This window comes from Mustela erminea, chromosome 10, assembly GCF_009829155.1.
Source record: "Mustela erminea isolate mMusErm1 chromosome 10, mMusErm1.Pri, whole genome shotgun sequence".
NCBI lineage: Eukaryota > Metazoa > Chordata > Mammalia > Carnivora > Mustelidae > Mustela > Mustela erminea.
Window position 1 is genome coordinate 6389920 of NC_045623.1, and position 25911 is coordinate 6415830.

A 25911-nucleotide genomic window follows, 5' to 3' on the forward strand; every position below is an offset into this window, starting at 1 on the left:
ACACACACACACACACACACACACACACACACACACACACACACGTATCTCCAGCTCTTGTCAATATCAATATTATTTGGGTTTTCCAAAATTAAAATGTAGCAGCTGATCTCCATTTTCAGTGTGATCTCTACTATCAGGAAACTAGGGGACATATGTGGGGTTTCTAAGTCATTCGTAATGCTTTCTCAGAACTTTCAGAGTCACTGCAGAGAGGTGATTTTACAGTCTTCACTTCAAAGAGGACCATAAAAGTAGTTCTTGAATCATTTATTAAAATATGTTGTACTCTTAGGAATCGGTTAAGAAATTAAATGATATATTTCAAGCTGTAATAGTTGGAGAAAATAAGGAAACAATTAATTCCTAATGAAATTAACTCCTAATGAAATCTATAAATCTATAGATTTATAGAGTATGGCTTTATATAAGACAATCAGATGTTATCGGTAGCACATTAACTTGAAAGCTTTCTTCTGTAGTGTAGTAGTACTGTCATCCTTTTGTCACATAAAGCAAATATTTTCCTAAGTCTGCTACATCTCTAACTTATCATAATTATTTGTTTCCATGCCTCCTTTCCTATTCTGTTGTCCACTTCCAAGGGAAATTCATAGAGTACTGTTCTCCTACTTGGCCTCAGAGCTGAACACAGCTCCTAACTCAATATAGGAGTTTTGAATTTAATTAAGTTGGATTTTAAGGATAAAGCAGGCATTCCTAAATCGTAGAGAGAGCATAACAAGACTCATAGGATCAAAGGTAAAAACATGGACCAACTAGAAAAGACAACACACAAGGAGGATTTGGACATGATAGTGTTAAAAAAAAACAAACTCTGAAAAATATTGTAGTAGCCAATTACAGAAAACAAAAAACAAAACAAAAACAATTTGTTCAGCACAATGGAATATTTAAGTAGTTAAAACATAAGGTTAAGCTTTCATAGGACAACTATTTATATACACATAAATCCATTATGCATTCTGAAGAAAAATTTGGAAAAAAATTGACTTGCATATCTACATAGATGTGTCCATCTGCTGTTGAAAGCAAGATCATTTTGAGATTGCATGGAGTCAACCCTTGGGTTACTCAACAATCTTCAGGTGAACTATTACATTTTAGATTATAGGGAACAGGGACAAATTATCTCCTCTTAGAATGGAGAAATGGTATAATAAATTGTAAATGGATTTAAGTAGCAATGGGTGTAGCACAGAAAACTTACATAAAAGTTCCAAGTATGGATCAATATTCTTTGAAACTAAACAGTAGTACATTGCCTCTTAAATTCTATCAAGTCTTACTTTTGCTGTTCTTAACCAGAAATATCAGTATTCAAAGCATAGACTTTACATTTCCAAAATTTGATGTTAATTAGGTTGAAGACATTTTTTCACCAACAGGTTTGAACTTTTTGGATGACCATGATATTAAATTTCATGAATATAAAACAGAGTGAAAGTATTTCCTTTCTGGAGAATTAATGAATTTTATAAATTTCCTTTAAAAGTTTTTGTTAATAATACCAACTATCCACATAACCACTTTTTACTAAAATCATTCTATAATGTAAGAACTTTGACTTCAGAACTGTGTTTTTGTTTTTGTCTGATAGATACATACATATTTTAGTAATAGTATAAAAAAAGTCTCCAAAAAAGTCAATATAGAACACAAGAGGGGCTATTCATTTAGGACTCCTTAATTAGAAGCAAAATTTTTATGCATAGAAATAAATACAATTTAATTAGGCTCTTCATATATGAGTCCCATTTTAACAAACTTAAACACAAATTTTGGTAAGGAAAGTGAAAGTTACATTTATTTGGTCACTTAATGAATTAAAAATTTTACACATCTACCATTTGTTCTTAAAGTCATGGTGAATGTGTTAAAAGAGAAAAAAGGTGTTTGTTTTGTTTTTGTTTTTTTCTCAAATAATTTATTTTGTTGAGAAATCTTTTTTAATTTATTTTTTATTTAAAAATTTATTTTTATTTAAAAAATTTATTTTTTATTTAAAGAAGTCAAGCAGAGAGAGTCAATTATATGATTTCACTTATTTGTGGAGCATAACAAATAGCATGGAGGACATGGGGAGTTAGAGAGGAGAAGGGAGTTGGGAGAAATTGGAAGGGGAGGTGAACCATGAGAGACTATGGACTCTAAAAAACAGTCTGAGGGGTTTGAATTGGTGGGTGGGTGGGAGGTTGGGGTACCAGGTGGTGGGTATTAGAGAGGGCACAGATTGCATGGAGCACTGGGTGTGGTGAAAAAATAATGAATACTGTTATGCTGAAAATAAATAAAAAATAAATTTAAAAAAAAGGTACAGAAGATGAGAAGAAAAAACAAAGGGCAAATGCAAGCCCAGAAGAAGCTACACAGTGTCTTAGGGCATTAGGGAATTGCAAATTAAAACAGCAAGATATCAATGCACATCTAGAATGATTAAAACCCAAAACACTGACAAGACCAAAATACTGATGAGAATGTGGAGCAACAGAAATTCTCATTCATTGCTTGCATGAAAGAGAATGGTCTGACCACTTACATGTAGAATACAGTTTGGAATTTTTATTTTCATCACAGTCTTATCCCATGATCCAACAGTTACTCTTCTAAATATTTATTCACATGAGTTGAAAACTTATGTTCACACAAAAGCTGCACATAAAGGTTCTATCACTTTCTTCATTATTGTAAAAAATGGGAAACAATGAAAATGTCATACAATAGGTGAACAGATAAATTGGTACATCCCAAGAACAGAAAATTATTCAGCAATAAAAAGAAACAGACTATCAAGTTTTGATAAAACAGGGAGAAACCCTCAATATTTACTACAGAGAAGCCTGTCCACAAAGACTACATACAGTATCCTTCCAACTAAATAACATTCTGAAAAGACAAATATATGGAGATAGTAAAAAGATAAGTGGTTGCTGGGGATTAGGGATAAGAGTGAAAGATAAGTAGACAGAGCACAGGAAATTACAGGGCAGAGAAATATTCTGTAGCACATTGTAATGAACTACATACATGATACTATGCATTTATCAAAACTTCCAGAATATACAACACAAAGAGTGAACTCTAACATAAACTATGTACCTTAGGAAATGATAGCATATCTGTCAATAAAGATTCAGTTTTAACAAAAGTATCACACTAATGCAGTAAATTACTAACACGGGAAACTAAAGGAAACTATATATGGGGGCAAATTACTAACACGGGAAACTAAAGGAAACTATATGTGGGGGCAAATGATATATATCAAATTCACAGTTTTTGCTTCATTTTTCTATAACCCAAAACTATTCTAAAATATAACCTATTAATTAAGAAAAACACCTAATTTCCAGTCCCAGTTCCATATGTCATTTCTTGCCAAGTTATAACAAATGAAAACACTAAACAGACTAAAAAAGCAGTAACTCTTCATGGCTCTCTAAGACAGGACACAGGGCAAAAAATCAACTGTCTCAAACACTGGAGAGACAAACACAGGAAGACATGGGAGTTACAACTTACCACAGTACAGACTCTAGAAGAAATCACCACTGAAGGAGAACTAGGGTAGGAAATCCTGAAGTGTAGTCACTCAGTTCCTACAGGATCAACACAACTCTGAGAGTTAAAAACTCCCAGGAAGAAGAGACCTAAAATGCCCCTCACCAGATACACCTCCAGCAGCTTGACCAGGTTTCCTCAATAAGTAATGGAAAGAACCTCCCTCACTTGTGTTTTGGGCAGGGTCAGGGAAAATTTGAAGTTGGTAAATGTAGATAATTATTCAGGATGACATGCTCGATATTTTGGAAGTTATTATACTATTTCTTATACTTTAGTAAATGTTTGAAATTTTCCACAGTAATAAAAACAATGATAGAAATCTTTAAAAAATTGAAAATAAAAAGAACTAACCAGAGCAACCTGCTTTCCCCTCAACAAAGCCTGCCCTCAAGGGAAACTATTTAACCACAGTCTAACCTGCTGGGGTGTTAGGAGATTCAGCTCACCTGCTGAAAGAAAAATAGCCAAGTCCAGCCGGTCTAATTTTCTATGGGAAATAGCCAAGTATAGACCATTCTAGCCATCCTCTACCACCTAAAGGAAAGGAAAAAAGCAAACAAAACAAAGCTGAGAAATGCTTCTGAAGTTCAAAGTTCACAAGAGACATCCATTAACTAAAAGACTCACTAAAATATCATGAGACTTAATCATAGAAATATAGAATGCTTCCCTTCTCCTCATACTCATACTGTAACACCAAAGGTCTATTTATTTTTTCTTAAGATTTTATGTATTTATTTGACACACACAGAGAGAATACAAGCAGGCAGAGCAGCAAGCAGAGAGTCAGGGAGAAGCAGGCTCCTCATGGAGCAGGGAGACCTATGGTATCATGACTGAGCTGAAGGCAGCTGCTTAACCAACTGAGCCACCCAGGCATCCTGCAAAAGTCTATTTATAGCTGGTCCATTTATTAAGTACATCATGTCTGGCTATCAGGAAAAAACAAAGCATACCAAAAGGGCAAAGAACACAATTTGAAGAGACAGAGCAAGCATCGGAAACAGACATGGTAAGGATATTGGAATTATCAGGTCAGGAATTTCAAACAACTCTAATTAATATTCTGATGGTTATAATGCATGGAACAGAGAGCATGCAAGAATACATGGGCCATGTGAACAGAGAAATGGAAATCCTAAGAACCCAAAAGAGATGTTAGACACAGAACACACTTTGACAAAAATGAAGAGCACCTTGGATGGGTTTGTTAGTAGACTGGACACAGCTGAGGAAAAAAATTCCTGCAGAATCCTAGAGGAGAACATAGACAGTAATCTCTTCGAAATCAGCCACAGCAACTTCTTTTTTTTTTTTTTTAAGATTTTATTTATTTATTTGTTTGACACAAAGAGAGAGAGAGATCACAAGTAGGCAGAGAAGCAGGCGTGGGGGGTGGTGGTGGAAGCAGGCTCAATCCCAGGACCCTGGGATCATGACCTGGGCCAAAGGCAGAGGTTTAACCCACTGAGCCATCCAGGCACCCCAGCAACTTCCTTCAAGATATGTCTCCAAAGGCAAAGGAAACAAAAGCCAAAATAAACTTTTGGGACTTCATCAAAATCAAAAGATTCTGCACAGCAAAGTAAACAGTCAAAAAAACAAAGAGGCAACCCATGGAATGGGAGAAGATATTTGCAAATGACAGTACAGACAAAAGGTTGATATCCAGGATCTATAAAGAACTCCTCAAACTCAACCCACACAAAACAGACAATCATATCAAAAAATGGGCAGAAGATATGAACAGACACTTTCCAATGAAGACATACAATTGGCTATCAGACACATGAAAAAATGTTCATCATCACTAGCCATCAGGGAGATTCAAATTAAAACTACATTGAGCTATCACCTTACACCAGTTAGAATGGCCAAAATTAGCAAGACAGGAAACATGTGTTGGAGGGGATGTGGAGAAAGGGGAACCCTCTTCCACTGTTGGTGGGAATGCAAGTTGGTGCAGCCTCTTTGGAGAACAGTGTGGAGATTCCTCAAGAAATTAAAAATAGAACTTCCCTATGACCCCATAATTGCACTACTGGGTATTTACTCCAAAGATACAGATGTCGTAAACAGAAGGGCCATCTGTACCCCCATGTTTATAGCAGCAATGGCCACGGTCGCCAAACTATGGAAAGAACCAAGATGCCCTTCAACGGATGAATGGATAAGGAAGATGTGGTCCATATACACTATGGAGTATTATGCCTCCATCAGAAAGGATGAATATCCAACTTTTGTAGCAACATGGACAGGACTGGAAGAGATGATGCTGAGTGAAAGAAGTCAAGCAGGGAGAGTCAATTATCATATGGTTTCACTTATTTGTGGAGCATAACAAATAGCATGGAGGACATGGGGAGTTAGGAGAAGGGAGTTGGGGGAAATTGGAAGGGGAGGTGAACCATGAGAGACTATGGACTCTGAAAAACAATCTGGGGAGTTTGAAGTGGTGGGGGGGTGGGAGGTTGGGGGAACCAGGTGGTGGGTATGAGAGAGGGCACGGATTGCATGGAGCACTGGGTGTGGTACAAAAACAATGAATACTGTTATGCTGAAAATAAATAAAAAATAAATTTAAAAAAAAGAGGGAAAAAAATCTCTGTGCTTGAGAATATCTCAATAGGAGCCTTCAAACCTGGGGGTGGGGACTCTTCAAAACAGACACAATGCAATCAGTAGCAATAGATAGCATCAGTGTAGCTCAGGATTGCCTACTACTAAATTCTCTAACTTCCACAAATTTGATGAAAACATTGTCCTCAACATACACACTGAAAAGGAAAGCTATTCAGTTTGATAATTTCCAAGATGTTTTATTTGTTTTATGAAAACTGAATACTGAATACTGACCTGAAACTGAAAACTGAAAACTGAATACTGACCTGGCGATTCACAAGGGATTTACCCCTGGGGATAAAAATACATTTTATGTTTATAAAAAAATAAAAGAAATTAATAGAAAAAAACTGAATACTGGAATGCAACAGATTCAAACATAAAACAATCTTTTTTTTCTTAAAGATAGTTGTAAATTACAAAAAAGAAAAAAAGATAACAGGAACTATTGGCCAATGGTGCATATTTACTACTTAATAACTTCATATTTTCAATGGCACTAAAATTGTAGACAACCATAAAAAATAAAAAAAATATTATATATATAGGGGGAAACCTGACTCCAGCTGGTCCTGTGTGACACTCCCAGCTGAGACTTGGGTTCTCATTAGATTTTGCCTTGGGGGTTCTTTCTTGTCAGTTTTAACACGTCTTATTCACATGGAGAAGTTGAGGGTTCTGTGTCCTCCTAGTTCAGATTCCCTGAGTATCCCAGGAGGAGAATGCTTCTGCAAGTGACTCATTAAGACAATGGTCCTGGGAGAACGAAGCCTTGCAATTGGAGAAGCAGGGAAGGAAGGCAAAGAAGCCAAGAAAGAGTGTAATTTCAGGCCAAGTTCTAAGTGTTTGATGGGTGGAAATAATGCTGCTCTGCTGAGGAGGGCCATAGGGCCTGCTTCCCCATGGCCTCGAGGAGAGGGGTGAGGGAATCTCAGGACAGCCCCTGCAGGAACACAGCAGAGTTCAGAGGCAACCAGGTGATGGAGATGGAAGGACCAGCCGGGTGACAGCCCCCGTGTGAAACAGAGGTAGCACCAGCTGTGGGAATGACCAAACAAGGAAGAGAACAGACAATGTGTGCGTTTGAGGGGGAGGGTGGAGCTATAATCAGAAGGAGAGCAATAGGAATTCATGCCCCAAGAGCCAAAGACGTGATTACCTCTGCACCCTAAGCTTAAAGGCCACGGAATCTATATGCTTGTCTCCCCTTGTCAAACTACAGTTTTCTTTTGGGAATCTTCTGTTTCATGACACTGAGGATTTTCATGTGGCCAAAGATTAGACACGCATCCCGGCCATCCCTTGAGTCCTCACCAGCATCACACTCAGGCTTGGGAGGGTTCTTTATGCAGATGAAGCATCCAAAGCCAGCTCTGAAAAGAAAAGGACAACAACAGGGTGTGTTGTGATTCATGATCTTTCTGAGCCTCCACATACATTGATGTCAAAGAAGGACAGTGGGCAGAATGAGACAGGCCATCCGACAGTTCACAGGTGAGGGGACACCAAAGGACACACTTCAATTTTTCCCTGTTGTGTTCATCTCTCTCACACTCCCGTAAGGATAATGGTGCCAGGAGGCCAACATGTTCAGAATGGACAAATGTGAAATCAAGAGAAATAAAATTGGTAAAAAGAAATAGTTCTGGGGAAGAGAAGCCAAAGTCAAGGAAATTGTGCTGGAAAGAGGCTGTACTGTTGGAGGGAAGAGACTACAGAGCTCAGCCAAAGTCAAGGTTGAAGGGAAGCCTTTTGGGAGCAACCAGGGAAGAGAAAGCTGGGGAATTTACACACCACACTTCAACATGCTGTACATTTCATACATGTGCACTATGTGTAATATAAACATTGAACAGACATCATCTATGTGACATAAGTTCTAAATGTGTGTGTCTGTCTGTATGTACATACCTATATTTAACTGAGTCAATGATTAAATAGGGATTGGGGGGACATGGAGCATAGCATTCTAACCCCACTTCTGCTCATTTGAAATGGGAAAAAACACATGGAATCAACAGGAATGAAAAAAGTGGTGCTGAGAAACAGGTGAGCATGGAAGGGTATTGGGGGAGCTGGTGGGAACAAATTGGAGTAAAACCATCTGTCACAGCACAAAAGTTTGCATTCACTTCTAGTTGATAGGCTGAAATGTAATCCCCAGTGTGATGGTACTATGGGGTAAGCCTTTGGGAGGCAGATCCTCCCATAAAAGGGATCCATGCCCTATAAAAAAGATCCCACCAAATTCCATCACCTCTGTGCCCTGTGAAGGCAGAACCAGAAGGTGGCCACCTCTGAACCAGGAAGGCAGTGTCACCAGGCCCAGAATGTGCCCCTGTTTGATTGTGGTTCTGTTGTGCATCCAGAACTGTGAGATACTGATTTCTGTTGTTAAGAAGTCAGCCCGTCAGTGGCATTTTTGTTATAATAACCAGAGAGGACAAAGTAACTGGCATGGAGCCTGGTTTCCTGCTCTGGCCTCTGTGGGAGATGAGTCAAAGAGAGAGGAGGAGAGCCAGCGGGATGAGTCAGGGCTGGGACGGTGGGCACCAAGGAGAAGTGACAGGCTTGAGGGAGAGGACTGTAAGGATGGCAAGTTCTAAGGCCATTGTCGGAGCTGTGCTTCCAGAACACTCACTGAGCTCTTTCTCTGGCACTTCTCCCTGGTGCCATAGTGCTGCTGCTGCTGATGTCACCTCTCTGTGGGAACTGCATCTCTTCATTTCTCAGGGAGATTGGTGTCTGACAGAGGAGCCCCGGGCCACCCCAGACTCCAAGAAGGGACACAGAGTGCTGGAGGGTAAGGGACACAGACCGAGAGGAGGGTGGAGAAGCTCAGTCTTGAGGAATTTCAAGCAGCAGTGGATCCTGATGAACAGGAGGCTGGGGATGAGGCCCCACAGGTGAGGGGAGATGATGGGCTAGATGGAGGATTATAGGAGAGAGTGACGTGTATACTTAATGGAACAAAGTAGACTTTTATTTCCTTAGAAAAGGAAAAAAACAAAAATAAGCAGGAGATGGTGTTGTGAGGCCAGTATTTCCACTGTGACTGTGAGCACCAAACAGAGAAGATTGGCTTGAAGATGTTGAAGGTGAGGAAACTGGGCACATGAGCCTTTCTGAGAAAGGCAGGCAAGATGGGCTCTAGCGATGAGCCTGAAACCATTTCCAAGAGTTGAAGCACTATAGGGATCTGAGGATTAGACGGGACAAGTTGATACATATTGCTGAGCAATTTTGTTGGATCAGGGATCCTAGAAATTATATTTCATGTTCCCAATCAATGAGATGAAGACACCATTTTCTGTGGTTTTCAGTAAGGGGACTGAAGGAAACATATGTAAGAAGAGGAAGAAGTTGGCCAATGAAAGAGCCAGGAAGTTGCAAGCCCAGCACGTGGTTCAGAGCTGATACTAAACACCAGGCTCTTGCTCACCTTGCTGTATTGGAGCATCATGGGGCTTGACACACACCTGCATTCTGAGAAATGTGTCTGAACCTTTCTCATCCCTCCCTCCCTGGGAACCCAGACCTGGCTGTCAGCATCTCTGAGGGAGCTGTGCAGAACACAAGGATGTCAGGCATCCTAGTCAAGAGCCTCTAGGGGACCCCTGGTGAGAACAGATAGGGCCTGGGACCTCTCAGCCCTGATTGCTTTTGGGTGGGGAGCCTCATGGAGATACTCATCTCCTGGAGGAGCTGGATGAGCCGCAGCCTCTGTTCACACGACAGAGTCACTCCCAGGGTAGGTGTTGGCAGAGGTGTGGCTGGCTCCCAGGTGACATTGGGGACTGTCGTACAATATTTTGTTCACATTTACAGCTATTTCAAATAATTTGATAGAAAAGCAGAGATGAAAAGGCAAGCCCTGTCCCCACTTAGTGCCTGATAGGACCAAGTGGAGAGCAGTGAATAGTCTAGGCTGATGAGGGTCTGACGTCCACGCCTACTGGCCAAGGGTCCTGGGCAAGGGATGTGACCTTGCTGGTGTTCAGTGCCCTTGGCTCTCATAGGAGATGCCACACCAACTGGAGAATGTCCCTGTGAGGACCCTGTGATTCCAGCACAATAGAGCTCCTGGCTGTATGTAATTTAATATTGAATCCAAGAGCAGAGATCAAACCAGTGTGAGTCTACAAGGCTTTTTGGCATAGATCCATCTTTCGGCCTGTTTGGATTGTTGGATACAGAGAAGACAGGCTTCCTGAGACCCTCTCTCCCTGGGAAAATTGTTCCCCTCACAATGGGAGTACTTACCATCTCATGCAGATCCAAGAAGGTTTCTTGCTTTTCACATGTGGATGAGGCACTTGTATAAGGAAGGCCTCCAGGTGTCTGGCAGGTCCTGGCCAACTGAAGAAGTCAAATAACATTTGTCCAGTGACCTCTGTGGGACTTCATTTTCTTCTGTCACTGGCAGCTCCCTGTGGAGCCTTCTGTCACTAGGAGGACTGGAGATGCAACAAGAAGGCTGAGTCAATGTGGAGTCCCAGCTGGTTTAGACAGAAGGAGGAGGGACTGGTCACAGGAAACAAACGGGAAGTCCTCATCCAGGGAGATGAGCCATTTTGCTTCCATCTGGGGCCAGAGTGTGGATGTGCTGGGGATAGTTCAGGGAACCATGGAGGGAAAGAGAGCAGGAGGTGGTCAGAGCATGGCCAAAATGGGAGTTTAAAGGGAAAGAGTCTCAAATTCCCCAGTGCATGACAGTCACAACACACTGCACACTAAGAAAACAATCCAACCAGCACTAACTCTTTTGCATACGTTTTGGTGAAATTTACAGAAGACCCCAAGACACCCCTCACTATGGCAACATTGTGGATTCCCAGAAAGCTTGTGTGTCCAAGGCCTACATGTCTAAAGACAGGCATAAATTTTTTTCCTAAACACTCCTTTTGCCATGAATTCTTGCCGACATCATAATGCAAAACCAGCAGAGACAGATGGCATCTTAGGCTGGATCCAAATCAAAGAGAGACCGTGATAATGCCAGAAATCTTGTGATTGCTGTGTCTACCAGCATCAGTCTGAAACTGTCCTTTTGGATGGGGCTTTGCCTGGTTTGGGGATCAGAGTAATGCTGGTTTCATCAAAAGAATCTGAAAGTTTTCCTTCTGTTTCTATTCTTTGAAACAGCTTCAGGAGAATAGGTATTTCTTCTTTGAATGTTCATTAGAATTCCCCAGGGAATCCGTCAGGTCCTGGGTTCTTGTTTTTGGGAGGTCTTTGATCACTGCTTCAGTCTCATTACTAGATATTAGACTATTCAGGTTGTCAGTTTTTTCCTGTTTCAGTCTGGGAAGTTTAGAGATTTCCAGAATTGCATTAATTTCTTCAAGGTTGCTGAACTTCTTGGCATAGAACTGTTAATAATTTCTGGTGATTGTTTCCATTTCCTTTGTGTTAATTGTGGTCTTTCCCCTTTCATTCATAATTTTATTAATTTGGGTCCTTTCTTTTTTCTTTTGGATTAGATTGGGCAGTGGTTTATTGATCTTATTGATTCTTTCAAAGAACCAGCTTCTAGTTTCATTGATGTGTTCTACTGTATCTCTAGATAACTCACTGATCTCTGCTCTAATCTTGATTATTTCCCTTATTGTGCATAGGGTTGACTTAATTTGTTGTTGAATTTCTGGTCCTTAAGATGTAAAGAGAGCTGGTGTATTCGGGATTTTTCAGTTTTTTTGAGTGAGGCTTGGATGGCTGTGTATTTCCCCCAAGGGACTGTAGGTTCCAAGGTTGGGGGGGATTAGGCAAGGGGCCTATACAAGTGGCAGAGTAAAAGGGAGAACATTGATAATGGACCATTTTGTGGGTATCCAAATGGGTGAAATAGGTACATTTAGCACTTTCTAGATTTGCCTGGATCTCAAATGTCACCATTAAATAAAAGCCCATGATTCTTCAGAGTTACCTGGGGTAAATCAGGTCTTGGTCTTCTTCCTCCAAAAGATCATTATGACTTCCTACAAATAGAGAGAGACAGGGCCAATCACATTCAACAGAGCACCATTTATGCATTAAAATTAAATATCTGCTACAGCTAGTGCTGGGGCATAATTATCCTTAGTGGGGCAGAGGATAATGTGAGAGAAATTCTCCAGTAGGCCACAGGGAATGTCTTGGGAATGTGTCATGGTTTGCTTTTCTTAGCCATTGGGCATGAGTTCCCTGATGTGGTCGGGCCATATAGACAGAGTCTTGTGTATGGAGTGAAATGTTTTACCATAGATTCTGGGGAACATCTTACCTGAATTTTAAAAACTTACTGCAACCTTCTCACCTTCCCTTATCTCATGAGATACTCTATGTGTGATGGTTTAAAGGCATTTCAACACGAGAGACCAGACTGATGGATAGAATCTGCAAATCCTCAAAGCAAGAGGAATCTTTTGTGTAAAATCCATTGTGCTACACAGACATAGGAGACATGCATGGGCAGGGGCAATGCTCAGGCTCACTTTGCTTCAGGGAGACATCCAAGCAAGCTTATGGCAGAGATGCTGATGATCTGATACTCCAACAATGATGACTCACTCAAGGTAGCCAACATAGAGGGGCTGTAGCCAACTGTGGGGATCAGAGCAGTTAAACCAGGGAAACAACCAGTCCAAAGATATAGGTAAGGCTGATGACATCTTTGGACAGGCATAAAAGTGCAAGGACATTGTTTGGGTATGAAAACAAGAGCAGTACAGATGAGGAGAAACATTTAATGGAAATCAGGAGCAAAGACAGACACCTTGGCCGGTGTAAGACAAGTGAGTGTGAGTTGTCACATCTGCCTTGAATCCAGTGTCCTATGTTAGGACCATCTCAGGGCTTGAGATGAGGAACAAAGGGCAGGTCCATGACTCACCTGATGTCTGTGCTGAAAAGTCTATCCTGGAGCCTGACTGACATCCCTATGTCTACCAAACTTCTACACAGGGATGAGACATCTCATTGTAACCAGAATTTGGGATACCAAACATAGGGGGTCAACTTGGGAGTCCAGTTGGGTCTTTATCACCTTGACAGTGGAGCACTCGCTAGTTAATTCCAGAGCAGAACAGATGTCCAGATCTTTAAATGAGTTGATGTCAGCCCTCCTATAAGTTGCATGCTGGTCAGACGATTCAGGAGGGGGTGAATCAGTCAAAGAGCATTCACCCAGTGAGTCCCCTTGGGCATCCTGCTCTTCCACTTCTGGCAGCATCATGCTGAGCCTGGGAGGGTGGGGAGATCTGAACATTAAAGCAAGAAAAGGAGACGCCCCAGCATCCTACTGATTTTGATGGGAAGCGGAGATGCTGAGTTATAACAAAGGAGCACAGCCATTATTGGTGCAAAAACTATCCTCCTGTTTCATGAGCAGTGTGTGGCTGCTGTGGAGACAGTAGAGATATCTACAGAACAGAAGGATCTCAGGGTAGTGGCCAGATAACAGTTTCTGAGCAAAAAACTGAACGATTGTAAAATGGAAGTCATGGCTCACAGTAACTGTAGAGAATCCTAAAGATGGTTTCGACACTTTTGCATAAATGCTGTTGCTGTTATGTTCAGTGATCAAGTGAACACGACTTTTTTTTTTTTATTTCTTTTCAGTGTAACAGTATTCATTGTTCTTGCTCCACACCCAGTGCTCCATGCAATACGTGCCCTCCTCAAACCCCACCACCTGGTTCCACCAACCTTCCACTCCCCGCCCCTTCAAAACCTTCAGGTTGTTTTCCAGGGTCCATAGTCTCTCATATTTCACCTCCCCTTCCAATTTTAAAAGGCATCCTCAACCTGGAGAGATCTCATGTGTTCAGTGACTCTTTCTCTAACTACTGTGATAAAACATGAATTTTTTTCTAGGTATTCTTTTGCTAGAATATATCCTCAATGTGGTAACACCAAAGAGGGAGAGACAGCTATGCCTGTCACTGTGGATTTACCAAAAGAAGACAACAGGGGAATGCAGAGAATCCCACTGACTAATCAATTCACCAAGTTTAACTGAATGCAGGTTAGTGAGATGGAGGGGTCCAATTAATGGAATTTAGCCATGTAACACAGTGAAGACACACATCATGGTTAAAAGAGATATTTTCTGGTTGGAGAATGGATGAAATAGATACATTCATCAGTTTCTATTTTTTTCATTGAAATGCAGTCCTTAAATTTAACCACTGAAATAGCAACCCATGACTCTTTCTTTTTATTATTTACATATAATATGTTATTTGTTTCAGTGGTACAGGTCTGTGAATCATCGGTCTTATATAATTCACAGCATTCACCATAGCACATACCCTCCCCAATGTCCATCACCTAGCCACCCCATCCCTCCCCCACCCCCAGCAGCCCTCAGTTTGTTTCTCCAGATTAAGAGTCTCTTATAAAAACCCATGAGTTTTCAGAGTTACCTGGGACCTACGAAGTCTTGGTCTTCTTTCTCCTCACAATGGAATTGATTTTCTGTAAAAAGAGACCATGCCAGTCATTAAGCAGATCACTTTCAGTACAAAAGAGTCCAGTGTCTAATGCTGCTCAGGCACTCAGATATGCTTAATGTGAGAACATGTTCAGGGAGAAGATTACATGAGGATGCCTCGTGTATTGCCTTGTGATAACTGCCTTGATTTACCAGCCTTAGCCATTGGGTAGGAGATTATCATCCCACTTTCCCCTATCTGAAGTCTGTGTAAACACTTTAACTTCTCTTTTATTCACAGATTCTGGAGAGCCAGCCTCTTTGCATTCTAAAAGGATTACTGGAGTATTCAGTCTTCTCTCCTCAGATAGCTGGGTTGCTGAAAGCTTAGTGGAATTTATACACTGAGACTGAACAGATGGAATGCAACTACAAACCCTCAAGTTAAAGTGAGTCTCTGGTGCTACATAGATCTGTAGCTCAATTCGTGTGGGGGGAAGGAAATGCCAAGGCACAGCTGTGCTGCTAGAAATACACAAACAGGCTATCAGTGGAGGCACTGATGGTGGGTTTTCAGACAACTGTTTAGGAAGAAAGGCCAACCTAAAGGAGATAGAGAATGGGGCTAAGAAGAACAAAACCAGTTAACCCTGGACAAGAATGCCATTTGACTGTGGCAAGCATAGGTTCATAAAGGACATGGCTCAGAGATGAAATGTACAGCTTATTAAATGTGAGAAAAGAAATTTCATCCAGATTAGGTCTGACAGACATCTTCTCTGGTCATATTGCTGAGGTGAGTTGAGTTTGTGGTGCCTGACATGGGCCCAGTGACCTGACAGAGAAGCCAGGGTGACTGGTGATGCCCTGGGAGTAGGAAGAGAGGAAAGTTCCCTGACCCACCTGATGTCTGGGCTTAAAACTCAATCTTAGAGCCCAGTTCAGATCAGTATGTCTCTACAGAGCTTGCGCACCGGGATAACTTGTCTGGGCACGGAAGATGTCTAGGGTATAAAGAACAGGAGATCTGTGTGGATGTCCACTGGGAGCTTTATCACCTGGAAAATGAAATACTCACTGGCCCCTTCCAGAGAGGAACAGACTTCTGGGTTCTCAGGTGAGAAGATGGTGGTGCTCTTGTAAGGCCAGTAGGAGTCAGACAGGTCAGGAAGCACTGAGTATGTCAAGTAGCATTCATCCGGAGAGTCCCATGAGGTGTCCTTCTCTACCACCTCTAGCAGATGTTTGCTGAGCCTGCATGGTGGGGACAACTGAACATTAACCTCAGAGGGATCTGAATTCTCTGTCTTGTCTGGCTTTGAGGGAGGGCAGAAGGGAGTGGTCCAGAAAGCAAAGAGGTTAACCTAGGAAAGAGAGGAACAACTCTTCTTGTGTTTGTGGGACAAGGTGTGTGCTTGTGACAGCTGTGGCAGATAGAAAGGACAATAAGTGCTCAGTACAGAAGCCAAATAGCAAGCTTGTGAAGGAAGAGACTGAATTCTCTCTGTGCCATCCAGCCATGACTAACTACATACAGAGTTCCAGAATGGTGGCTTTCCCCCTTCATTCAAATGGCATTGAATTCTGCATCTAGTGGCCAACCACTGGCAGCTTTGGGAGCAGGTGACTGTCCCAGGTATCTCATGCCTGGGAAGGTCCTTTTCTCTAAATAAGGTGGCATGATAGAATATGTTTGTCTTCTTGCCATGATATTTTCATTCTATGAACACTGTCAATTGATAAGTCCAATAGGCAGAAAGTAGACATGCATGTCTCTGTAAAATAGACCGGGGACAATGAGCATGCACAGTGATTCCTGTGATGTATTAGTTCAGCTGGGTCAGCTGGTTGTGGGTTAGTTACTCAACTAGAGAAGTACTTCAGAAATGGGGAGCAATCCCAGTACCACAATGAAAACAGACAATGTTGTGAAAATGGATCATGTGTCATTGACCAAATGGGTAATAGAGCTCTCTTGAGCACTTTCTGCTTTTCCCTGGTTGCCACTTTGCAATTCACAGCCCCTAAGTATTCAGAATTACCTGGGGGCAACTGACTCCTGTCCTTTCAGTCCATCCTGATCCATTTGGGGTTTTCTGCAAATAAACGAAGACAAAGTGACACCAAGCAGATTCCCCTTCACAAATGCCCACTCCTGTGTCCCATGTAGCACAGGGCAGAAATCTAAGCAGAGTAATTATAGGCAACTGTGAGACAAATCATCCTGGAGAACTTAGGTCCTTGTAAGCAATCACTGGGATTGCTCTCTTGAGCCATTAAACAAATGTTCCTGATATGTCAGGCCATCATCACAGCATCCTGCCTTGAGACTATGCAAAGAACAAATGATTCTCTTCCCCCAGATTAGGGAACTACCCAGCTACTTCCTAGAGTGTTGCTGCACTATTCAGGCTTTTTCCATCTGAAATGCTGTTGGTTAGTTGTTTAGAGGAATCAGCCATTGAGATTAAACCAAAAAATGGAATCTACACACCATCAAATCAGAATAATCTTCAAAGCCACAAAGAAACAAGAGCTTTTTATGGGTGAGGAAAGTTTCAGGATCTTGCCTTGCTCCAGAAAATATACACTGCACGATAGCATGGATCCAGTTCTGATTCTCTGCTTACTTAAGACAAATGGAGACACAGACTAAGTGAGCAGAGTGAACCAGGATACTGACATCTCCAAATATATAGAAAAGGATGCCAGCTACCTTGGCAGGCATTGAAATTCAGGGATATGGTTTAAGAATGAAAATTAGGTCCTTGCAAGAGACACAAGAGATGAATTCAAAAGTAGGAGGTTTGGAAGTGACCTCCTATGCCTGGGCTAGAGTGGTACTCTCTGGCAGGGCTGCCTTGAGAGCAGTGATGAGCAGTGGCCCAGACATAAAAGTGCTGTGGCTTAGGCAGGAGTTGAGCAAAGCTCACTGACTCATGGAATATCTTATTTTGAACTCTGTTTTAGAGCCTGAATCAAAAGAGTTTGTAAGTATACGATTGACTTACGGGGGTCAAGTCCTTCAGTCTACATAGCATGTGAGGAACAAGATATATGGGTATTACTTGAGAACCATGTGCAGTTTCTGCCCCTTTGGAATGGGAACATTCAGAGCCTATATCCAGAGCAGAACCGAATTCTTATGCATCAAATGGGAATTTGCCATCAGTGCAACACTCGTTGCTTTCATGCTCTTCTTCTAAAATTGAAGGAGTCAAAACACATATATCCACTGTGTCCTGTAGTTCTTCCTTCTTTTCGCCTTCATGATGCTCCATGCTGTGGCGGGTAAGATAGGAATGATAAAAGATCAAATCAGAAGCATCAGACACCATTGCTTCCTAGCTGTTTTTGATCAGAGTGAATGGGTTGTGCTCACAGAAATCAATTTGGCTTCCCCTTGAAGGAAAAAACTATTCCAATATGAGGACCAGACTGTGGCATCCTATATGAGGATCAGTGAGAGACAGAGCTGTAGATGCTCTGTGCACTGGCCTCATAACCAAGTGATGGAGGAGGAGACTAAACTCTCCATCATAGTCATGACTCCCAGCACACAGAGGGAATCCAAAGCCATGGCTTCAACTCTTCTACATACACTGTATTAACTTTTATCTGCAGTGCCCAAACGACTATAGCTCCTGAGGCCTTACTCTCAGGCATGCTGACTCCAATGAATATTTTCCACTATTTTGATATGACATACATTTATTCTTCAATTTCCTCCCTTGCTATTAAAAATCCTGCCAAGGTGATGCTGTCAAACAGGCACAAAGCTGATATGCTTCTCACCTGTGTTTGCACCACTGAGGAGAGAACAGCTGATTACAGGAATCCCTGGGTTGGGTTAGTTCCTGTGTGTCTACTCTCCGTAGGTTACTCAACATGTGAGGGAGTAAGAAATTGAGGCCTCCGCAACTACCACATGGAAATAGAGGACATGGTTAAAGGGGATGTTCTTCTATTAGCCGTATGGATGAAATAGTTCTAGGCAACACTTTGTCTTTGTCCCTGGATGTGAGGTCTCCAGGGGTCACCAGGAAAATTCATAGTCTATAGTATTCAATTACCTAGAGCACATTGTTTGTTGTCCATTTTCTTCCCCAAGATCATCTTGACTTTCTGCAAGGAAGTTTGGAGACAGCAGGTCACACTAAGGAAATCACACCTCCCATGTTACCAACACAGTGACCACACACACTGCAAGGACATTAATATTCTCAGTGTAAAACCATACTGTTCTGGCAGGGATATTCCAGGATTCCAAGGGTAAGCCTTCAGAGAATTAGACATGACTGTACCCTGACCTGCTGGGGGAAATTCTCTTCCTTGTCACCTGCAAATTATCCCAATATCCTTCTCTAATGTGAGTCTGTGAGAAGAGTTTATATTTTCCCCCAGAGATGCAGGGGAAGAACCCAGGCACCTGCCAGAAGTGTTGCTGCAAAAGAGGATAATTCCATGAGATATCATGGTCTTCTAGCTTCTCAGGAATTTATACTTGAGACTAGATTAATGAATCAATTTTAGAAACCATCAAATCAAAAAGAATCTTTGGTCTTCTTCTAAAACAAAAGCCATTTGTGGTTTTAGTGATGCCAGATCCCAACCTTGCTTCACAGAAGCAAACACATGAGGTAATGACACAGTTGTTTTCAGGTGACTGCTTAGCTAAGTTGAGCCAGCATAGAGAAGAGAGCAACTGGGAGTGAGAGCAGTGAAATGAGGGAAAGCCCCTTATGTCAGCCAACAATGTTGGACAGGCCTAGAACCTCGAGAGAGGTTGATCGTAAAAAGAAAGTATCAGTGCATATTGCAAAAGACATTTGATCCAAGTAGGGTATCTGACAACACCTTTGTGGATGTCCTACTGAAGTGGATAGAGTTTGTTGCCCCAAACACCGGGGCAATGACCTGACAGTGGGGCTGGAGGGTCTGAGGCATGGCCCCTACTTAGGATGGTTGAAGGCTCCCTGACCTACCTGACCTCTATGTTTCCAAATTCATTATGTCCTGATTTAAAGCAATGTGTGTGTCTATAGGGCCTGTGTATAGAGATGACCTTCTGCAGTGTAGACAAGGTGTGTGGAACAAACAATATGGAAACTACCTGAGGGTACACATGGAGTTTCATCCCTTTTGGAATGGGAGCATTCACAGGCTAAATCTGGAGCAGAGCCTAATTCCTGTTCATTTAATGGGAACTCGCCATCACTGTAAGACTGGTCACTGTCACACCCTTCTTGCAGAGTTGAAGGAGTCAGAACACATTCATCCTCTGTGTCCTGTGGGACTTCCTTCTTCTCAACTTCCTGCAGCTCCCTGCTGTGCCGCATAACACAGGAATGAGAGAAGACCACACCAGGAGGATCAGACAGTGTGGCTTTCTAGCTGGTGTGGTGTTGATGGGAGTTAGTGGGGAGTGTCAGTAGAAGCAAAGGGCCATTGCCTACAGAGGGAAAAAGCTATCCATTCTACAAGAGACAGAGTGTGGCTGCCTTGGGGTGGGAGAGTAGCAGCAGCAGCAGATACTCAGAGCACCAGCCACAGAAGGACTGAGACTACAAGGCATGAGACTCAACCATCCCAGTATGGTACAGTCACCACATGAAGTGCAGATGAAGACCAGCCCAGGGGCAACCACCATGTACCTATGTCTGTGGTTACAGCTCTGGACTCCTTACAGCCTGCAGAAATGTGTGCCTTCTTGGCACCTTTGTATTAATTAGTGTCACATGACTCCCTGAGTTTTTGGTTTTCGGTTAATTACTTCTCTTGGTGTTTAATTTTGGTAGTTGTCTCTTTAGCAATTCCTTTGCTGCTCACCTTCCTACCAAGGACCTTAGAGACTGTGGAAAATAAATATGCATCTCCTTCCATCGTCCATTTACAGGGAAGAATGGCTATTTTGTAGGTACGGAGAATCCTAAGGCTGTTAATTCATCTTGGTCTTCCAAGCCCCATAAAGACAACAAACAACCAGACTCACAGGGCATCCTGGGTTGACCATCTGCAGTCCTGCTCATCCTTGCATCTGGCACCTGGGACTCTCTTGATCTCACTTACTTTTCTTTCTACGTCCTTGTACATTCTTACCCACACGTTAACAGTTCCTGAATATGCATTGTCACCTGGATCGTTGTTTTTTATTCTTCTTAATCCTCCTGATTGTCCTAATGATCTGCAAAGTAATCCAGAATTGTCCCTTCAGCTATTTCCCACATCATCACTCTAAGCACAGCAGCTTTTATGGCCCTAGAGACATAAGTGTCTTTGCATGACTAGATGTTCTACTGAGTTTAGGGCAGTGTCTTTAAGATCTGCTGTGACCTGAGTTTCTGATCCATCAGGCAGTGTGTCTGTGATTCTGAGGCTCAGCATCACTGAACCTGGGCAACTGTTTCTCCTGTCTCTTGTTGTCCATATCAGGGGATTGTTGTCCAGGTTCAGATGAGATTGGGCATGTTCAGGGTGGTATGGCCGTAGACTGCCCAGGTTCAGTCTTAACTTCCACAAGCATGTCTTTCAGCAGGCCCCAAGTCCCACCCAGACACAGACTCTGTGCATTCACAGCACTCACACAGAGCCTCCTCCTCACCCTCATGACAGGACAACCAGCCTTTCCCACATCCCTCCACCAGGGACTTCATGAACCCCACATGGGCTTCAGTGTCCTCCAAGGGGACGTCTGTCTATGAAAAGTGTTCAATCTAAACTGTGTTCCCACCTTCAAATCATACTGACTCCAGTACCACATCCAACTCCACATGGTCAGGGTCTTTCTTTTTTACTGAAGTGCATTCAAGAATTTTCCCATTTGATCACTATGGTGACAAGAATTTATTTGATATACATTACAGATGAGGGGATGGCTATGGATAAAGTAAAACTCACTCTCTCACCCACAGTCAATGCAGACTGGGCTGAATCTGGGAACCTCCCACTTCTGCATGGGATCCTTGCATACTAACAAGCTGCCTCCTGTCACATTTCCCTTTCTAGGCTCTAAATCTGTTCCATGCTGCCTCCTGCCCCAAAGACTGTGTCCCCTCAGGGAGGAAGCAAGGCAGGTGGACCATGTGATGTCCACCCTGTGCATTGCTCCTCTCTGCTACCACCTCCCAGTCCTGGTCCTTTCATGGCCCCACATGTGGCGGGAACCCAGGAAAGCTGCTGCAAACAGTATGAGGGCAGGAGGGGAGTCTCTTGGGAGTCTCTTGGGATCCCAGGGACTTGGAGCAGCGCAGTGCAATCAGGGTTTGTGGCTATCTTACCTGGACTGAGCGTTCAGGCAAGGCACTTGGCCTGCCTGTGTCCCTCAGCCATTTGCTCTTGGAAGTCCTGTCCTTGGCAATGCTCATTGTCATTTTGGGTGAAGAGGTCCTCGAGGTACTTATTGAGTAGTTGGGAAACATCTTTCCCTTCCTCTAGCTTCTCATACAAACGGGTCAGCTCTTTATCCTGATCTTTAACTAGGATATGATATTGCCTAAGGTGGGACAGAGAAAATTGTTAAATCCAAGTAATTGAACAGTAGATAATAAAAGCTTTTGTGGAAGTTTCTGGCAGAGTTTCCCCAAGGAGTCCTTGAAGCTAAAGTCTGGCCTGTGTGGTGACCTGTCTGTGGCAGAGAAAGAAGAAGGTAAAACAAGGCCTCCTCTGTATTCAGAGCGTTCTTCTGGTCATGCCTGGACTTCCCGTGCATCTTTACTTCTGTAAACAAAGGCAGGTGTCCTCCTAAGAACACATCAGGAAGATATCCCTTCAGATGCTCACTTGGGGCACACACATTTCCCTAGAAAACTACATATAGTGCAGTGTGCAGTGAATGGACACAGCGCCAGACACAGAAGTGTGGACAGTATGGCTCACATTAACTGGTGTGCTCAGGAGAATGGCAGGTCAAGAAGACAGCATTTTCTGAGAGAAAGGATGGCAGACTGCAGTCAGCCAGGTCCTGACAGTGTGCAAAGTAAGTGGGGTCTTGGTCTCACAACATTGTCAAAATGCTAAATGTCATGAATTGTTCCCTGGTATGTGGTGACTTTGATTTTTTTTTTTTAAAGAGGAAATGAGGCTCTCAGTCATTAGATTCCATCATTTACCAGTCACTATTGTCTACTGGTTTTGGACATGTTTGTATAATGTGACTGCCATGATGGTTTCTGCCCCTCTCCGGGCCCAGACTTTTGCTACCCCAAGTCAGAAATGTCCACAGCTTCCCTCTAGCCTCCCACAGAGAGCCCTCCTTACCTGAGCTTCTCAGCCAACGTGTCTGCCTGCTTGCCCATCTCAAACACCATCTCCTTCCCCAGCACGGATTCAATGATGTTGGTGGACTGTTCACACTCTGAGAAACAGAGACGGCTGCCTCAGTGGAAAGCTGGACATGCTGCTATGCTCTCTGCCTTCAAGGGAGGAGGCAGGGTCTATCCCAGGACAAATGGAACCGGGCAACCAGGCTCTGTACTGGGAGCTCCACGTCTTTTTTGTCAGCTTCCCAAATACAGGACAGTGGATTATTCCCCGTTTTAGATTCCAGGAAAGAACAGCCCCAGGACACAGAGAGGAACTAAATGCCCTGATTAACTGGTATTTGGCAGAATCAGAATTCGTATCTCCTGATACCAACACTGATTATGGCCCAGCAAGGCCTTGCAGCCTCTTAAGGAAAGCACTAAGCAGGGACAGGATGTAAGGCCCCAAGGATTACATGACTGATGGGTACCCTGAGCTGGGATTCCTATACTGAACAGTGTCTCAAAGGTAAAAATTCTCCCAGAAATGCCTGTGTGAACTAGAATGCAAAAAACCAGAATGACTTGAAAGGAACATGGCCAAATCCTCATTATGTTTGTGTCATTGGAAGCAGTAGAATCATGAACAGAGTTTACACGGTTCCAGGCTCTTTTGTGAGAGCTTAACAAAAAATTCCTCAGGATTCATTCCAACTCAGAGAAGTAGGTCTCACAATGGTAGTAGTTTAACAGAGAGGGAAACTGAGACATAGGAAGATAGGCATCAGGGATTTGTCAGTCCAGGCAGACTGACTCAGAGCCCATGCTCTTCACCCCTGTGCTGTGTTATCTCCACCCCAAGTCCTCGGGTGGTAACTGTCTTCATCATCTTCACAACTGGTTTTCCACAGTTACATGGAAAGTTGCAATCGGAACTTTGCTTCTCCTTCCCTGAGAGGTCATCATCTCTTCACTTTCCTAAAGAGCAGTTTTCAATTTTTACTTGTCACCACCTCACTCATTTTTAATTATACCTCCCTTTGTTGTATTGAAGGCAAACTGTGAGTAAATGACAAAAATTCAGCCTCAGCATTCCTTCTTGTCACTCAGCTGTGCATGTGCTCCATTCTCATGGTTCCTTCTGCCACCACAGCCCCCTCCTAATGAACAGGCAGCTGAGCTCCCCAATTCAGGCTGACTGTGGGGGAGGGCTTGCCCCACGCACTAACTTGGGTGGTTTCTGGACCTGTGGATTTCCCCACTCACCCTCATTCTTACTTGGCCACGTGTCTCATGGCTCAGGCCTGGACCTGCTGACCATCCTGCCTCACTGAAGGTTGCTCAGCTCAGGGAGAGACACAGGAAGTAGCAAAGATTGTCTCATATTCCCTGAGACACCCCAAGTCTTCCAACCAGGTATCACCTGTCCTCCATGGACTCGGGAAGCAGATCCTGAGCACGGGTTCCCTCTCACCTGGGGAGTCCCTGCGTGGATGGCATCCTTCATGGATATCACAGTTTCGGGGAAACCAGACCCCACCTCCTTCTCTTGGAAAGCAGGTAGTGTCACCTGCTATAGTCCTACCCCCTCCCCACAACCCCGGTGCCGCGTGGACCATCAGCATGTTTCTGCAGTGTAGCTAGCTTGGTGCTTTGCCAATGGAACATCCAAGAACCAAGACCTGGTGGAGTTCCTTAGTCCCAGACCAACTGAGATGAAGGGTCTGCTATAGGACAGAGAGGATCCTGACAGGACCAGTCATCTCTGTGTCTGCACCAGGAATCAATCACTGGGATGAAAGCTCTAACCCACCCTATAGGTCACTGCTAACCTGGGGAGGATGCGAACATACTTGTCTTCCGTTTTCTCATCCTCAGGAAACTGAGGGTCAAATACCCACTTCTACCATTACTGCATTGTGGTCGGAATGAAATTTATGGTGACATTAGAAATGAAGAAGATAGCATCTGAAGAGGCTTTTCATTTCTTAGAAGGAGTACACACATCCATGACTTTGTAGAGCAGGACCTTGTAGGACTTACTGTATTTCTACAGTTGGTTGGCCAGGAAGTAGGCAGTAGCTTCAGATATAAAGAATTTCTTCTTAAGGTCTCAGAAGTCCTGCTTGCTTTTTTCCAGCTGGAATTGAAGCCCTTGGTTTATTTTCAGGAGACTGGTTTCTGCCCCTGTCCTGCACAGAGATGCAAGAGGTGCTGCCATGGTGATGTGTGGCAGGAAAGGTAGGGCTGGGCACCAAGGAGAAGAAACCCAAACACATGATGGGTTAAAAACCAGTGCCATCAAGTAGGTTTAATCAGGGCTGAGGGGTGAGGAAAAAGAAATTCTTAACTTACTGTTGGGAACAATTTGAACAATACTCCATAGCACTTGAGAATCGGTAACCACAAAAACAAGTTTCAAGATGGCAGAGTTGGGAGCCAAAGGCACTGCTCGTAGCTCAGGCTCCAACTGGAATGACCAAGGGAGCCCCCAGAATGGCAGCTAACACTCTGTACTTGCACTAACAGAATGGAACGTCCAGAGTGTCAGTGGAACTTTGGGAGACCCTGCCTTCCAGTTGCCAAGGCCATGCTGGTATACAAAGCTTCTTGGTCTCCCCTGAAGGTCACCACTGATGGGTCCCACCCCTCAGTGGCCAATGTCAATACTTGTCTACACTTGTGCTGATAGCACAGTTCCCATCTCTTTCTAAAACATTATCTCAGCATAATTCTCATTGTTCATTCTTAGGTGTGTATAATATCATCAAGGGAGAAATACTTTCCCAAGAAGTTTTGGTTTTTCTTTCTCTTTATTTATTTGAGAGAGAGAATGGGGGCATGGGTACAGGGAGAGAGTGTGATAAGGGGCTCAACGTCACAACCCCTGAGATCATGACCCTAGCCTAAACTCAAGGTCAGATGCTCAACCAAGGGAACTACTCAGGCAACCCACCCAAGAGGTTTTCTTTTTTTTTTTTTTAAGATTTTATTTATTTATTTGACAGAGAGAAATCACAAGTAGTTGGAGAGGCAGGCAGAGAGAGAGAG

At 43.1% G+C, this 25911-nt stretch overlaps 1 protein-coding gene across 1 annotated transcript; it reads right to left on the reverse strand.

The window, feature by feature from the left end:
* Positions 1-6763: 6763 nt before the first annotated feature.
* LOC116567390 (neuroblastoma breakpoint family member 6-like) lies at positions 6764-25081 on the reverse strand. The gene is given in 12 exon segments (XM_032302416.1): positions 6764-7245; positions 7367-7580; positions 10471-10664; positions 12134-12185; positions 13232-13427; positions 14613-14664; positions 15699-15984; positions 16663-16716; positions 19744-20010; positions 21917-22112; positions 22877-22973; positions 24904-25081. Coding segments are annotated over 9 exon segments (1368 nt in total). The 3' UTR covers positions 6764-7245; positions 7367-7580; positions 10471-10664; positions 12134-12143.
* Between the last annotated feature and the right edge of the window lie 830 nt (positions 25082-25911).